The 17,045-nt window shown below is 36.9% G+C and overlaps 1 protein-coding gene across 3 annotated transcripts in view; it reads right to left on the reverse strand.

Moving 5' to 3' along the window:
- Positions 1–1,067: 1,067 nt before the first annotated feature.
- The window catches only part of CEP43 (centrosomal protein 43), a 65,512-nt gene continuing 49,534 nt past the window's right edge, over positions 1,068–17,045 (reverse strand). For 2 of the 3 annotated variants that reach the window (XM_037817743.1, XM_037817742.1), the window contains 5 exons: positions 12,880–12,989; positions 11,371–11,439; positions 6,196–6,235; positions 5,229–5,325; positions 1,068–3,201 (listed from right to left, as the gene is read on the reverse strand). In XM_037817743.1, the coding sequence (XP_037673671.1) occupies positions 3,127–3,201; positions 5,229–5,325; positions 6,196–6,235; positions 11,371–11,439; positions 12,880–12,989 (391 nt within the window). In that variant the 3' untranslated portion in view covers positions 1,068–3,126. Of the gene's footprint in view, positions 3,202–5,228; positions 5,326–6,195; positions 6,236–9,997; positions 10,138–11,370; positions 11,440–12,879; positions 12,990–17,045 lie in introns of those variants that run through there. The other variant, XM_037817744.1, reaches the window with a different exon arrangement.

Raw genomic sequence — 17,045 nt, forward strand, 5'->3', positions numbered from 1 at the left:
TGAATTTTCTCCAGGGGAGTTGTTCTCCTTTTTTTTGTCCTCCTCTGTCTAGCAGGGTGATGCAAATACCTCATGTCCTGCTCTGCTCTCATGTGCCAACATCCATACCAAAGCTCTGAACAGAAAGATTGAGCAATTTTCCAATTTAGCCTTGGTGGTGGGATGAGCAGCAAGTGACTCAGCTGTTCATTAGATGAACATTTATTTACTGAACTGTGGGCCCATTCTTACTGCCCACATCTGCACAGTCCAAACTGGGGGCCATTCCAGGTTTGAGGCAAGGACAGCTGTCTCCTGACACTTGTGTAATGTTGTCTTTGGGAGGCAGCTATCCAGCCAGAAACTTTATTCCCCAGAGTCCCTTGCAGTGCTTTAAGGGCCTGTTTACAATCTGATAGATATTTAATGAGCACGCAGTGTAGGCCAAATGTTCCAGATACTAAGGATATACAGTGGTTAAAAGAGAAAAAAAAAAAAAAAAAACCTACTTTCATGGAGCTTAAAGACCATAAACAAAGAAATAAAGACATAAATAAGACCATTTCAGAAAGAAAAGAGGATGAACAAAATAAAATGGGGTACATGTGATAAAGTGACAGGTGCGTAAGGGAGGGAAGGGAAAACAGACCTATCCTTTACACCCTGAAGTGTCTCCAAAAATAAGACAGACACAGTCAGCCTTGTGAAGTACTGGGGGAAGGGCAATCCAGGTAAAAGAGACGCACAAAGATCCTGAGACAGAAACAAAGTGAGCTGAATCAAGGTCTTGGCAGAGAAGGCTTGCACAGCTATAGGACTGTGTGACCACAGTGTGATAAATAAGCAAGGAAAAGAATGGCAAGAGGTATGTGAGAAATACGGGCTGGTTTAAAACAAGAAACATGAAGAATGTCTGTGCAATAGACTTTTGGTTATTATTACACACAGTAAAATATAAAAGGTATGAGAGAATAGAAACAAAGAAAGAATAAAGCTTTTAATTCATTTTTAGTTACTAGTAATGAAATGAGCATAAAAAAATCTGCTATAAAATACAGATTTTACCACAAAAATGTATTTCATGGGTTAATATTTTAATATATATTTTTAAACAAAAATACACACACCAATCACACTCAAAACCTTCTGTTACTCTACATTTTAAAGTTTAATGAGTTAAAAATATCTAATCAAAGAACACATGTGGAAACAACTTTTTCACAGTTGAATTTTAAGTTATTCAAAATTATTCAGTAAGATGTATATAGCGTTGGTGATAAAAGTTTCATATTTGGCATTTTTCTCCCCATCCTTCCAAATATTATCTAAAGGTCAGGTTCTCTGGGTAACAGAAAAATAACAAATCTCAGATACTACTCAAAAGTTTTCCATAACTTAAAATTATACTCTGCTATACTTTCAAATTATTTTCACTGAAATCTAACTCCTATCAAGTAATATTAAAACACATTTGATATAGATTACAGAAAGGCATAACATAAATATAATGCTTTATAGAAAGCAATTGTTTCACGCTTTCCTCAGAGATGACATACAATGAAGAGCATTTCCTAACAAGCAAATTAGGGGACTTTTAGCAACAGATTACATCTCCACACGTGGTACTGTTTACTCAATGGAGCATTCATGTAAAAATACGGAAAGCCCTAAGGAGACTGAGTTAATGGTCTACAAATTTAGGGCAGACCTAAAGCAAGGCTTTCAAGCAGTTACACTGGCCCATTTTCTATCCTACTTCCTCTTGATGTCTAAGGCTGTTTCATGTCAATTTTAAAAATCAGATTTTAATGTTATATAGCTTTTAATCCTTACATTTTTATTTCCCTTTAAATATTTAATAATTAAGTTAAACTGAAAAGAAAAACTGACTTCATGCAAACCATGAGAGATAAAGAAATGTGGTCTAACTTGCTCCTTTAGTTAAGGTGACTTTTAATAAAAAGCCATAATTTAAATGAAATAAAAAAGTACAAAAATTTAACACAATCTTAACTTTATTTATATTTATATGAATATGCATGCATCACTTTTAGTTGCTTTTTCCTATTTGCACATTTTAAAATACTTCAGTATTGTGAATGTCAATGACCTACATAAAAGCAGTACAATACATAACAGTACAAATGAGACTGCCTGGAATTCTGCTACTTGGCTCTATTTGTAAAGAGTTACAATGAAATTATGTACATTATACAAATTTTCTGTCAAACTGAATATGGTCTTAGGCCATTACTACTTTCACGCTCCAATTTGGATTTTAATATCATCAACTTACAGATCTGAAATAAAAGCACTGCTTAATGGTTTCAGATGTATTTTGGTATTTAATATGTTTCAAGGCATCCTTACAAATAATAAATTATAACTATAATGAAGAGAACCAGTGATTAAAGTTTCTTACATGGACAAAGGGTGTCGACAGCAAATTTTAACTGTTATTGACAATATCTAGGAATTAAAAGTCATAACCACTTCTAGATTTCTTTTAAAATAAGCAAAATAAAGTAAATAAAATAACACACAAAAAAGCACTTTAAGATAACCTTAATGGTCTAACGAACCTTCCAAATGGAAGGAAATACAAAATAAAGCTGACATATTAAATTTAACTTATAGTAATATGCTCTAGTACCAAAAATTTACCAGGTTATTTTGCCAACTTTCTGCATAATCACCTAACACCAAAATACAAAATAGTGAGTAAGCTTTGATTCTAGATGGCTAAAGCCACAATTTTAAAATACCATTTTACACTCGCAGCTACACACATGCATGCGTGCAGACTCGTGTGAACCTACAGCTTTACTGACACCTTCCATGATGCTCTTTGTAATACTGGTATTTTCACAGGCTTGCTCCTGGCATCAACATGAGTGCAAATAGTCGATTTCCATAGGGAAATGTGTAGCTAAACCGAATTAAGATTAAATCTTCCACACATGGGCTCAAATAGGAAGTATTTTGTTTATAGTGAAAAGCTAATTTTTAAAAATATCTGCAGTCTTTTTGAAACACAAGGCACCAACAGGGAACAGACACCCCAGCAAAGAGTGATTGTCTGAAAAAAAATGTACTTGGTCAGAGTCCTCTGTCCTTTTTTAATGAGAATATTTCCTTCATTTTTGTCTATGCAACATCTTCTAGGTAGTCCGCAACATCACTGAGCTGGGATACAGTAAGGTCCTGCGTGAGGTCATCAATCTTCGTGGTTCAAAAGAAAGAAAAGAATCAGTGTCAAAATTCAAGAGGAGCCCAAAATAATCTTTAAAAAAATTGTTACAATTTAATTATTATTTTATACTCTTCAGACTGCTTCCTATTGAAACCTCATATGGTAGGTGGAAAAACAGAAGTGTTGAGAAGTGATTTGCCTAAAACCATACGGCTAATTAATCAGTGTAGTTTTCTGGGTTCAATGTGTTGTTTGGGTTATACTCTCAAATGTCTCAAATGGAAATTTTTTTAAAAAGATAGTATACATCCTAGACATTATTCCAATTTAATCTAAAAAAACTGAAATTATTAAGAAATTTGATAAAATTGCCTTTTTTTGGGTATAGTCCCAAAACAGGATTTCTGTTTATAATAAACACTACTCTGTGAATTCTCAATCCTTTAAAATCTTTACCCACATATTACACTTTATTTAAATTCATTAAAACGTGTAATAGTCTCATTTGAAAACAACTACTTGCGATGTTCTCAAAAGATGCTAGGGTAAACATCAAATGTAAAGCTCTTTAATACTTGTGATGTTCTCATAAGATGCTAGGGTAAACATCAAATGTAAAGCTCTTTAATACGGTGTTCACTGAAGCCAAGGTCAGCAGACTCCTAGGGACAGGTAACCTCCGCCTTCCCAGCCGAGGTGGGTCATCCACACACACCTGTCATCACTCCCAGCCCAGCCCTGGGCCGCAGCCACACCCCTTCATCTAGGCTTTCCTGCTCCGTCCGCAGAGCTGAGTGCTCTAACCACTAAGGAGTAGTCCCAGGCCCCCCATGGCAGTGCTTAGAGCTCCTCTTCTGCCCACTCAGATTCACAACTCAAAACTAAACAGTCATTTATTCCAAAGTCCTCTATCTCACTTTCATCTCAGTACTCTGAGACGAAATACCAAGAGCTGACCCAAGAGTGGAACGCTACACTAACTCTATTAAGAAAACCGACTATGCAAACAATTCTTCTAATTCTTTCAACGTAACTTTAACCATTTTAGGCCTCCCAAGATAATGCAGAGTAAAAAGGCAAGACAAAGACAAACTATTATAAGCCTAAATGAGTCAGGTTTTAGGAAAGGTACTTTAGATATTATCACATATAACCTTCAAAACAATCTTATTAGGCAAATGTAAATACTTCCATTTTGCGGATGAAGAGACAAGAGGATCGAAGGTTAAATCTTGCCTAAGAAACCAGAGTACATAAAGAGTAAGAATTCTAACCAGTTTTGCTGACTTAGATTGTCCTGTTTTCATTCCAAAGGGCGGCTTCTCTCAAAGGTCATCCCTGCGTAATAATCTCTAGATAGCCACAGCCCTCGTCCGAGTCCACCTCATCTGGAAAGCGACACTCACTCCCTGGCTTCAGCATGAAAGACAGAACCTGAGCTGTATATAAAAGCTTTATGTGGCTAGGAGTATATGATCCTGAGATGCTACCTTAGACCTCATGATCTAAGTATATTCAGTTCTCTGACTACATAAAAACATCAAAATGGATCTCAGCCATGGACCCCTCATTTTATACCAAGTCCATTTCTGCCTTTGCTGTCTTGTTTCATGTGCCTTTTCTTGCCTCAGCTCTGACTTGCCTGTTCAGATGTCACAACCGGACTCTTACCTCTGCTATAACCAAATACTCTACCCTCTACTTTCAACTTCATCCCCTGTATTCACAGAACAACCTATATACAGGTCCACTTTCTACACTGACTTCACTGAATATGACCTCTTGCCTACATCCTCTACAGTCCTGACGTCGCCTGCCTTATTCCGCAGCTCGCCCCTCCAGAAGCACTCAGTTACCAAAGTGAGTGGTGACCTAAAACAATCCCACACAATCATTAGATTCCTTTCAGACTTGGACCAGGTAACACTGTCACGAACTTTTCACAATTTCCAACTAGTTTTAATCCTAATGAGTCCATACTATTGAAGCCTTTTAAGTAAATCAAGGCAATAGATAGGCCAAAACAGCAATCTATAGGAAATGCATAAAACCATACTTTATCACTGGTATTGATGTCATCTATTTCCACAGAAAGGTCTTCTTCAATCTCTTCACCAATACTTATTTCACTTTTTTCTGAGCGATGGCTGGTACTAATTTCAGGAGGAAAGAAAAAAGAGAAGTAAGAACTATGAATATAAACATCTATCTAAAGATAGCATTACCTTGAACTTTCAGATGTTTATTTTAGTCATTAAAGTAAAATATAATAAAATATAAGGTATCATTGATTTCATACATATTAACTCACTTGACCCTTAAAAAAGCTTTGTGAGGGCAGCAAGGCAGGCAAGTCAACTTAACAGATGAGAAAACTAAGGCTCACGATGGGTGAGTAAGGGTCATAACAGCAAGAACAAAGTAAATCCAGGTTTTAAAGATTTCATCTATAGATCATGCCATCTCTCAAAAACCTGTATAATAAATAAACTATTCTGTTAAAAAATAAACACAAGCTTCAAACAGGGAAAAAAAGCTGTCACGTATAAAATTTTCAGGCTCAGTAAACATTACTTGTAAATTTATTAATCAACTCATAGATTATCTTTAATTATGTATATAACAAAGTTATCCAAACAAAACATTAAGAAATGTCATCTGATTAAGAAAAACTATTTGAGAAGGCATTTTTTTTGAAGTTTAATACAGACAATTTTCATCACAAGGAAAGATGAAAGCACTTTTAATAGGGCAATTTAAGTGCTTCTTAATGACTTCCAAGTCAATCCTTCAATGTTATTTATTTTATTTTTCCCGTTTCCTGAATATAATTTAGATACCCATATTCTAATGTACTTTCAAAACTATGCTCCAAACCAAACTGATAATTTTGAATTAACATCTGCTACTCACCTTCAATTGATAAGAACAAGAAAATCAAATACACTAAAATAAGCTCCAAATGTAATTTTACCATACTTTCCTGGGCTCAAAAATAAATGTTGCCCATCTATTCTCCTTACCTATTAAAATCATCAATGTAGTCATCTTCTTCTCCAGTCCCTGATAAGTTTTAAATAAGATATGTTATATTTAGAAACACATACACTTCACAATTTACCAATAATTAAAAATTTACAAGCATGCTGTCTTCCAAAAACCACTATATTACTGAATTATGTTACATTGTTAAAAAAGAAGTCTCAAAGATCAGAAATAGTATTTTTGGCATATATAATATAAAGGCAAATTACAAAATAAACTACTTAAGAAAGAAACTTTTATAAGAGAAGTGATTTATCATACCATATCATAAAAATGTTAACAACTAATCTTTTATTCCAGGTATTCAAAAGTTTAACCATATCATAGGTTTACCAAGTACAACGTCCTTTCATATTAAAAGCAAATCTCTGACAGCTACTAATGGGACATAAAAAAAACAAGTTCTAACCAACTCCCTTTAGTTACCTTTTTTAGATTACTGAGACTTTTCAGCTTGATAATAGTTATCAAAGTTTTTAAAAATGATCACAAGGTGTAAAGACGCAATAGAGCACAGCAAATGAGAGCAGAGATTTCAGACAGAACTGGTCTCAAATCCAGGATCCACCTCTTAACCACTATATGACCTTCAGAAAGTTACTTAACCTTTTTTTGGCTCAGTTTCCTCAGTTCTCAAGTAGGGCTCAAACCTACAAATCACATGGTTAACATAAGGATTAATGTACGTTAAGTGCGTAACATAGACCTTAGTACATAGTACGCACTTAATAAAAGGTAACATAAGGGGAAAGGATGCTGGTTAATGAATCAAAGTTACAAGCTTGTAAAGGTGCACCTTATTAATTAAGTCTTTGGCGAAGTGGACACCTCTAAGATTTACTTAAGGTTATACAGAGTGAGTTTATATACTATGTTTCATTTCCTCCCATGTCTTCTGAGGAATGGTTGCAGGAAACAGGGTTGTTAATTTCAAGGGAAAGACTTAGAGGTACATGACAGCTGTCTTAAAATGTGAATGAACGACAGATAAGAATTATGCATGACCAAGAAGGGAACAATGGAGACCCTGAAGACAAATTCTGGCTCAACAGAAAACTGTTCAAAGATTCTGCTGGCAATGTGCCTTGAGTGCTTCAAAGCAGAAGACTGGACCATCTCTTGTCAGTTGTACAGTTAAGGGGATTCACATTCTGGGTGGCCAGTCAGACAAGATGATTCTCTTACACAAAATTACATTACTGTTTCACTCATTTATCAAACATATGAGTGACTACTAGGTGCCAGGTAGTGTGCACGGTCCCCTGGAAGTATACCAGTGAAGAAGATGACATTTCTGACTTAAGGGACTAGAACTCAAGTGGGAAGAAAGAGGCACTAACAACTGAACAAAATCTCCTGAGTGGCTGGGAAGAACTCTCCAAGGTTAACAGCTGAACTGATATCTAAAGAAGATACCAGAAGCGCAAATCACTGGGGAGAGTGTACTCCAAGCAGACGAAGCATGTGCTAGGGCCCTGAAGTCAGGGAGGGTTTGGTGGTGCAAAGAAAACTCAGGAAGTTAGTATAATCAAAGAATAATGAGTTTGGGAGCCAGGACAGGGGAGACAAAAGGAGTGGAGACCAGAAGGGTTGGCAGAGACCAAATCATTTAGGGTCTGAGGGTAACAAAGGGAAACTAGTCAGAAGGGTAGTGGGGCAGAAGTGAAAGAAAGAAAACAGGGCAGTGATACACGGTTTACATTTTTCCATAGACACTACAGACAATGCAAGAAAATGTGTTTAAGGGATGCAAGAATGAAATAAAAGGAAACAGAAGACTTGACTGCTGCAGCAGCCAAGACGAGAAATGACTGGGGTAAAAGCTAGGGTACAGACAATCAAGCTGGACAGAAGTATCCTACAAATCAGAGAGAGAGATGGACTGTATGGGGTGGGGAGGAGAGAATATATGAAAAAGGAAGGAAACAAGAATCAGAGCTTGCTGACAATCAATCAGGAGTCCCTGGCAGTAATCAATGAGCAGAGATCAAGTTCCCAAGTTGCTTTCCTCTCCTGTTTCTCGTTTCGCCCAATGTTGATGCTGGACCTGCTCTAACAGAAGAGCCTATTTCCATGAACAGCCTACACAACGCATTGCCTCAAAGAGAATGAGAGTTAGAAATCTTCTGATTAAACACACCACGTATATGGCTGGTTTGCAAGCGCCAGGAAAAAAGCAGTGGCAGCTATTAAAGCTGCGAGACAGCTTCCAAGGACCAACTGCTCTATGTCCCCTACATGTGAAGATCAGTGCAGACAGCAGAAGTAAAAATTTACCTAAGACAGGGGGGACAGCTGTGGCTGTGGTTTGGATTTGAGTAAGTTAAGTGAACTTCCTTCCTCCTAATACTTGTAGCCATATTCAAAGCACTAAATATTTACTGAATCTTGTGCTGGAAGAAAAAACTGGGTTTTGACTTCCTGGTGAAAATATATATTGCATTATTATAAGTCAGAATCAAAATGAATGAGTTTAGCAGAATATCCATTACTTTAAAAACCAGGGGTTCAGAAACTATGGCCTGCATGCCAAATCTGGCCAAAGGCCTGTTTTTGTATGGCCTGTGAGCTAAGAATGGCTTTTACTTTTTTACAGGATGGTAAAACAAAACAAACAAACAAACAAAAAAACAAAGAATATGCAACAGAGATCATATCTGGCTCATAAAGTCTAAAATATCTACTGTTTGGTCCCACACAGAAAAATCTGCCAACCCCTGCTCTCAACATGCGAAGTAACTGTCTATAAACATTTCATTTGGGTGCCTTTGATTACCATTTATCTATAATAGAAACAGTACCCAAGCTGAAATAAGTTGTGCTCTAAAGCTTTTTATTTGTAAACTGTATCTTTTGAACTCAGCATTTATTTTCCCATTGAAGTATTTAAAATAATGTGTAAATAAAGTATAGGCAGAAAAACACAATGGTTAAAGTGCACCAGCTTTGGTGATACATCAGAATTTTAAAAGTTATATGATCTTTGGGAACTAACTTAACACAAGTTTTTCATCTGTAAAAATGGAGATAATAAAACCTATCTCATAGGTCAAGAATGAATAATTTCTTGGTACAGTGCCAGGCCCTTTATGACTTCCATCATCATCATCCTAGGTTAGTCCACTAAGTTGATAAATTATCTAAAGTACCTAGAATAATGTATATTTACAATGAAAAGGGGAAAAAAAAAGGAAAACAAGACTGCTGCAATATCATTGTACAAGATGAAATAAAACTATACTGAATCCTAATTTTTGGCAAAATGATCCCCTATACAGCCTAGTAGATTGGTAATTCTTACTTGTATGACTATCTAAAATCAAAACTCAAAGTATGAGAGTTCCCAAGAGAAAGTGAAGTGAAGTGGTGTACCACCTTTCTGTACCACCTGCAACCTGAGAGTCAGCCGCAAATCAGCCCCACCCCACCCCACCCCCACTGAGGACGAGAACTCTCAGCCACTCCTTCACAAAAATAGACAGGGGAAACCCTCACTTTGATACAGAATAGAGCAGTCAGAGAGAGAAGCTAAATGGTTTGACAATACAGTGGAACACTGCAAAAGTAAAAACAAACAAAAAACAAACCACTCAAGGAACAGGGCAGCTATCAAGAGTTAGAGGTCTGGAATAAAGTCTCCAGGTAGTGTTAGCCACTGAGGTAGGGCATGCACTGGAAACAGAGCAGAGCTGCCATTAGGCTGTAGGAAAGAATGACCCAGGGAAAATGTGATTACAAGTAACAGGAGAAGAAAACCAGGGGGAAGGGGAACGGGCCCACCTAGCCGGCCAGCCCGCAAACAGGAGGCAGAAACTGCAGTGGGGCAGCACAACAATCAACTCGGCAGTCACCGGGAGTCCATGGAATTGTGGTGGCCAAGAATCCAGCAGCTCGGGGGACATCAATTCTTCTGCTAATGGCTGCAGATGGGGGAACAAAGTAACATAAGAAGGAAACTAACATTTACGTGGCACCTATTATGCCAGGCACTGTACTTTTATATGTATGTGGATATATATTTAAATTTCATTTTCTCTTTAAAATGAGGTAGATGTTATTAGTTCCACTTAACAGATGAGAAGCTCAGTTATCCACCAATTAGTGCCGCATCTGGGATTTTAACATGAATCTAACCAACTCCAAAGTCCATGTTTTTTACACCACCTAGAATGTTTCTCCAGACACAAGTGGGTATTTTTCTAAGCTGTTGAAACCCATCTTGTAATGCAAACAGCACAAGGGAACACACTCTTCTTTCTCCTCAATCTGCCTGTGAAGACCTGTGCTCTACTACCCATTTGTATGAGTGTTCTTAGATCAGGAAGAACACTGAATCACGTACACACTTCAAAAAGTTCCATCAAGAAGACACAAAAATGGCGACAGTGAAACTGGGCTAAATTATTCCCTTCAGGTCAGCTACTGATTAAGCTATACCTCAAGTAGGCCTACCATATTTGACCGTAATTTTGCACAGATGGGAAAACTGGGTAAGAACCATGTTCTCAATGTATGGCCCAGGGTTCAATAATGTTTATACCAAGACTCTTTTACTTCTGTGGGAATGAATTTGCTTGCACAGGGTCATGAACAGCCATCAGTGATACTGCCCCGTAAAAAAGAACTTAATATAGTATCTTGCAATTCTTCTTTTTACAAGCATGTCTCCTGCATTAGGACCGAATCACCTGGGTCCTGAACCATGTATTCCCAGCACCTGGAAATCACTTTTCCCAAGCTGTCTCAGTCTGAATTGGAATCCCTACTCATTTCCCTCATCTATCTCTTATTTAACTGTCAAACCTTCACATAGAAGTTATTCCCTAAGAGAGGCCTTCGCTGAGTGCTTCGACTAGGCAAAATCAACCTGCTACCCATTTTCATACTTACTCTTTTAACACTCAGAATATCTGTAGGTATTTGTTTGATGTCCACCTTCCCCCCCTAGACTTTAAACTCTATGAGGATGGAGGTCTGCTTGGTTACTGCTATGTCCCTGGCACATGATGTATGCAATTCTGGATAAAAATGATCCCAACATTTGCTGAATGCACAGCATGAGGAAGTACATTAACCAAGTCACTTCATTTAAAATTTTATCCTAAAAATAATCACCTTACTGTAGTCAACATTAAAATTTGAAAGCTAGTTACCTAATCCAAGTGATCCAATTTTATCATTGACCAATTTCAGATCTTTCAAAATTGTGTTTCCCCTTTTACCTGTGAACAGGAAAAAATATCAACATTCAACTGACTTTTAGAATATATTCTAGAAACTACGTCAATTTTTTTCCAGCAAAAAAAAATTACAAACTCTGATTAATGATTGTTTAACTTAACTCATTTTTTTGATTAATGATTGTTTAACTTAACTCATTTTTTTTAACCACAAAAAATACCACTTGTCATTGAAACACAAACATCAACATAATTTTTTGCCCAACTAAAAGACATCACCTTTTATAGGAGGAAGCCCCCTTTAAGAATGAATTCAAGGAATACAGTTAATTTTTCTTACCACTTCCAATTTTCCTTTGAACTTCGCAATTTTGCTTCACATCAACTGTTATTTTATTTGCCATGCTGATCTACTCACTGGTTTTATTCCTTTAGTCCTTAGTTTTCAATACCCTCTCTACATCATCATTCCCTTATCAGTGCTAGAGTGGCCCCAGGCATGATCATGATTCCTTTTTGGAAGGTGGCAATAACCACAGCAAAGAAAAAAAGAGAGACGAAGACCGATGTGGGAATTATTAATGGAAAACATGACTAGTTTATTAACAGGACTCAGAGAAGAAACAGACCATCTCTTCAACGTGTCCTCGGAAGTCTCACAGCTGTTATCATGTACTTTAAAAGAAGATTAGGAAGTGTAACAAAACTATGCAAAAATCATATTGAAAATTCCAAGTAAAGATCTACTCTTTAAGGAAACTTTCTCAAAAGAGGCATATTTATGCCCTAAACTCCATGCCAATTAAACGCTATACTTACTCTTTGAAAGCACACAAAGCACATCCATATAGCTACATAAGTATTTTTAATGCTATGATTTTGAATTTTTGGTACTGTTACCATCTATGTGCAGACAGGGCTGGGAAAATAAATCGTACAGGACCTTGGTTATTCTATTTGCTAGCTAGCGATCCCTATCTCTGTTACATGTAAAAAGATAAATCCAAATCCCTGAAGGCAGAACTATATATAAAACATTCCCATAATGATTACTGTGTTATCACAGAATCTATGAAACAAATTTTCAAAAAATTAACTGAACTGGAATCCCACTAAGGTCAGAATAAACGTCCCAAAGAAGCATGCTTTAAAAATTGCAATGCTACTATAACTAATAGAGAGCAGGAAAAAAGTCAATTTCCTAAAAATATTTTAATAGCATAGAAAAATACAATAAAAAATGATATAGACAATATGATCATAATTTTATTTAAAAAGAAATGAAAAAACATATAGCAAAGTATTAATAGGAAATATCTCTGAGTGATAAAATTAAAGGGTATTTTAATGATTTCTACATATATTTTTCTGGAAAAAAAAAAAAGATCATATGCTACCTAATTAATTAGAGAAAAAAAATATTAGTATTCAAGTCCACAACTTCAGTTAACAGATCTAGATAGAGGCTTTCAGGGTACTTACTTTCAGATTCTTTCAATGCTGGGGCTCCGGTAAGGGAGCTGAGCCCACTTTTTAAGGGTGGCGCGTCTGAGAGCAACGCAAGGCTTCCCCCTTTACTAGGATCACTTCTCCTAACAAGAAAAAAGTAAAGAGTTAAAATTAGGTCATTTTATATTCCTCCACTAAAAGCTTTCATTCTGCCACTAAAACTTAAGCAACTGAAAAATATTTTATATGCATATAATGGGTAGAGAATAAAGAACACAGATTCCATAGATTCAAAAGTATACATACAAACATTGGGACTGGCGGTTTGATGTGCTGAGCCCTCGAGCATGGGACTTGCCCTTAGGAAGCTCATTACCACAAAGGAGAGTCTAAAGTTGTATGTAATGGTGCCTCAGAGTCTCCCCCTGAGTACCTCTTTGTTGCTCAGATGTGGCCCTCTCTCTCTTTAACTGAGCCATCTCGACAGGTGAACTCGCTGCCCTCCCCTCTACGTGGGGCCCAACTCTCAGGGGTGTAAATCTCCCTGGTAACGCAGAGTATGACTCCCGGGGATGAATGTGGACCCGGCATCGTGGGACTGAGAGTATCTTCTTGACCAAAAGGGGGATGCAAAATGAGACGAAATAGTTTCAGTGGCTGAGAGATTCCAAATGGAGTCGAGAGGTCACTCTGGTGGACATTCTTATGCACTATATAGATAACACCTCTTAGGCTTTAATGTATTGGAATAGCTAGAAGTAAATATCTGAAACTACCAAACTCCAACCCAGCAGTCTGGACTCCTGAAGACAATTATATAATAATGTAGATTACAAGGGGTGACAGTGTGATTGTGAAGACCTTGTGGATCACACCCCCTTTATCTAGTGTATGGATGAGTGGAAGAATGGGGATAAAAACTAAAGGACAAATGGGGTGGGATGGGGGATGATTTGGGTGTTTGTTTTCACTTTTATTTTTTATTCTTGTTCTGGTTCTTTCTGATGTAAGGAAAATGTTCAGAGATAGACTGTGGTGATGAACGCATAACTATGTTATTATACTGTGGACAGTGGATTGTATATCATGGATGATTGTATGGTGTGTGAATGTATTTCAATAAAACTGAATTTAATAAAAAAAATAAATAAATAAATAAATAAATAAATAAAAGTATACAGTATACCTGCAAAAATGTTACAGGAGGATCCGAGGTGGCCGATTAGGAGAGAAGAGCAAAATACTTCTCCATGAAAAACACTAGATAAAAGAAAGAAAGTGCTCCAAAATACCAGCTCCAGGATTGTACCGGCTGGACAAGGTCCGCTAAATCCACAGGGACTGTGCACTTAGTGAGTCAGCCCTCAGAAACAAGTGAATGAGGCTGCTGGGGAAACAGCAGCCATGCCACAGTGGGGAGAAACCTGGGGCCGGCGTTCAGACAAGGATTAATTTAAAAACCCCAAAAGCGGCTGCGGATCTGGCAGTGAGAGCCACGCAGTTGAGCATGGTGGGGAGTGCCTTCCATGCCCCGGGCACCCACCTCAGTACCTGGCATGGACAACAGCCTTTCGCACACCCGCAGCTAACTGTCCCGGAGCTAGGAAGGCAGAGGTCCGCAGAAGGGGGAAAATACCAACCAGGAATTCATTATCCAGCAAAGCTCTCATTCAAATTTGAGGGAGAGCTTAAAATCTTCACAAACAAATGCTAAGAGAATCTGCCAACAAGAGACCTACCCTACTTGAGATACTAAAGGCATCCCTACCGCCAGAGAAACAAAGAAAAGACGGAGCGAGCTACGGATTAGAGTTCAGAACTAAAGATATTTAGTAAGGGTACATAAAACAGAGAGGAGAAAAAATATATCTGACATACATGGATTAAAAAATATGAACCATCAATATGCTGCATACAAGAGACTCATCTTAGACATAGGGACGCAAAGAAATTGAAAGTGAAAGGAGAGAAAAATATATTCCATGCAAGCTACAGCCAAAAGAAAGCAGGAGTAACAATATTAATCTCAGATAAAACAATCTTTAAATGCAAGGATGTTATGAGAGACAAAGAAGACCATGACACACTAATAAAAGGGGCAATTCAACAAGAAGAAATAACAATCATAAATGTCTATGCACCTAATCAAGGTGCCCCAAAATACATGAGACTAACATTGGCAAAACTGAAGGAAGCAATAGATGCTTCCAGAATAACTGCGGGAAACCTCAACACATCACTCCTTCCTATAGACAGATCAACCAGAGAGAAGGCCAATAAGGAAACTGAAACCTAAAAAATGTGACAAATGAATTTGAATTAACAGACATATATAGAACATTACATCCCAAATCACTGGGATATACATTCTTTTCTAGTGCTCATAGAACTTTCTCCAGAATAGATCATATGCTGGACCATAAAACAAGCTTCAATAAATTTAAAAAGATTGAAATTATTCAAAGCACATTCTCTGATCACAATGGAATAAAATCAGAAGTCAATAACTATCAGAGACTTATAAAATGTGCAAATATCTGGAGGTCAAACAACACACTCCTAAACAATCAGTGGGGTAAAGAAAGAGCAAGAGAAACTGCTAAATATATAGAGACGAATGAAAATGAGAACACAACATATCAAAACTTATGAGATGCAGCAAAGGTGGTACTGAAGGGGAAATTCATAGCTCTAAATGCACACATTAAAAAGGAAGAAAGAACTAAAATCAAAGAACTAATGGAACAACTGAAGGAGCTAAAAAATGAACAGCAAACTAATCCTAAACCAAGTAAAAGAAAAGAAATAACAAGGATTAAAGCAGAAATAAATGACACAGAGAACAAAAAAACAGCAGATAATAAATAACACCAAAAGTAGGTTCTTTGAGAAGATCAAGAAGATTGACAACCCCCTAGCTAGACTGACAAAATCAAAAAGAGAGAAAACCAAAATAAACAAAATAATAAATGAGAGAGGCAACATTATTGCAGATCCCGAAGAAATTTAAAAAAATTATAAGAGGATACTATGACCAACTGTGTGCCAAAAAACTAGATAATCTTAGAGGAAATGGACAATTTCCTGGAAACACATGTACAACCTAGACTGACCAGAAAAGAAACAGAAGACCTCAACCAACCAGTCACAAGCAAAGAAATCCAATCAGTCATCAAAAAGCTTCCCACAAATAAATGCTCAGGGCCAGATGGCTTCACAGGGGAATTCTACCCAACTTTCCAAAAAGAACTGACACCAATCTTACTTGAACTCTTTCAAAACACTGAAGAAAATGAAACACTACCTAACTCACTTTATGAAGCTAACATCACTTTAATACCAAAACCAGGTAAAGATGCTACAAAGGAAAACTACAGGCCAATTTCCCTCATGAATATAGCTGCAAAAATTCTCAACAAATCACTTGTAAATCAAATCCAAAGACACATTAAAAAAATCATATATAATCAAGTGGGGTTCATTCCAGGCATGCAAGGATGGTTCAACATAAGAAATCCACTCAATGTAATACAACATATTAACATATCAAAAGGGAAAAATCAAACGATATCTCAATAGATGCTGAAAAAGCATTCGACAAAATCCAGTATCCTTTTTTGATAAAAACACTTCAACAGGTAGGAACTGAAGGAAACTTCCTCAATATGACTGATAAAGGGCATACATGAAAAATCCACAGCCAGCACAGAACTCAACGGCAAGGGACTGAAAGCCCTCCCTCTAAGATCAGGAATGAGACAAGGATGCCCGCTGTCACCACTGTTATTCAACATTGTACTGGAAGTGCTAGCCAGGGCATTCTGGCAAGACAAAGAAATAAAAGGCATCCAAATTGGAAAGGAAGAAGTAAAACTGTTATTATTTGCAGATGATATGATCTTTTATCTGGAAAACACTGAAAAATCAACAACACAGCTACTTGAGCTAATAAACAAATTTAGCAAAGTAGAGGGATACAAGATTAATGCACATAAGTCAGTAATGTTTCTATATACTAGAAATGACCTAACTGAAGAGGAAAACAGCTAACTCAAGGAAAAGATACCATTCGCAATAGCAACTAAAAAAATCAAGTATCTAGGAGTAAGCTTAACCAAAGATGTAAAAGACCAATGCATAGAAAACTACATAACTTTACAAAAGAAACAGAAGGGGACCTAAAAAGATGGAAAACTATT

The sequence above is a fragment of the Choloepus didactylus genome, chromosome 24 (genome assembly GCF_015220235.1).
Source record: "Choloepus didactylus isolate mChoDid1 chromosome 24, mChoDid1.pri, whole genome shotgun sequence".
NCBI lineage: Eukaryota > Metazoa > Chordata > Mammalia > Pilosa > Megalonychidae > Choloepus > Choloepus didactylus.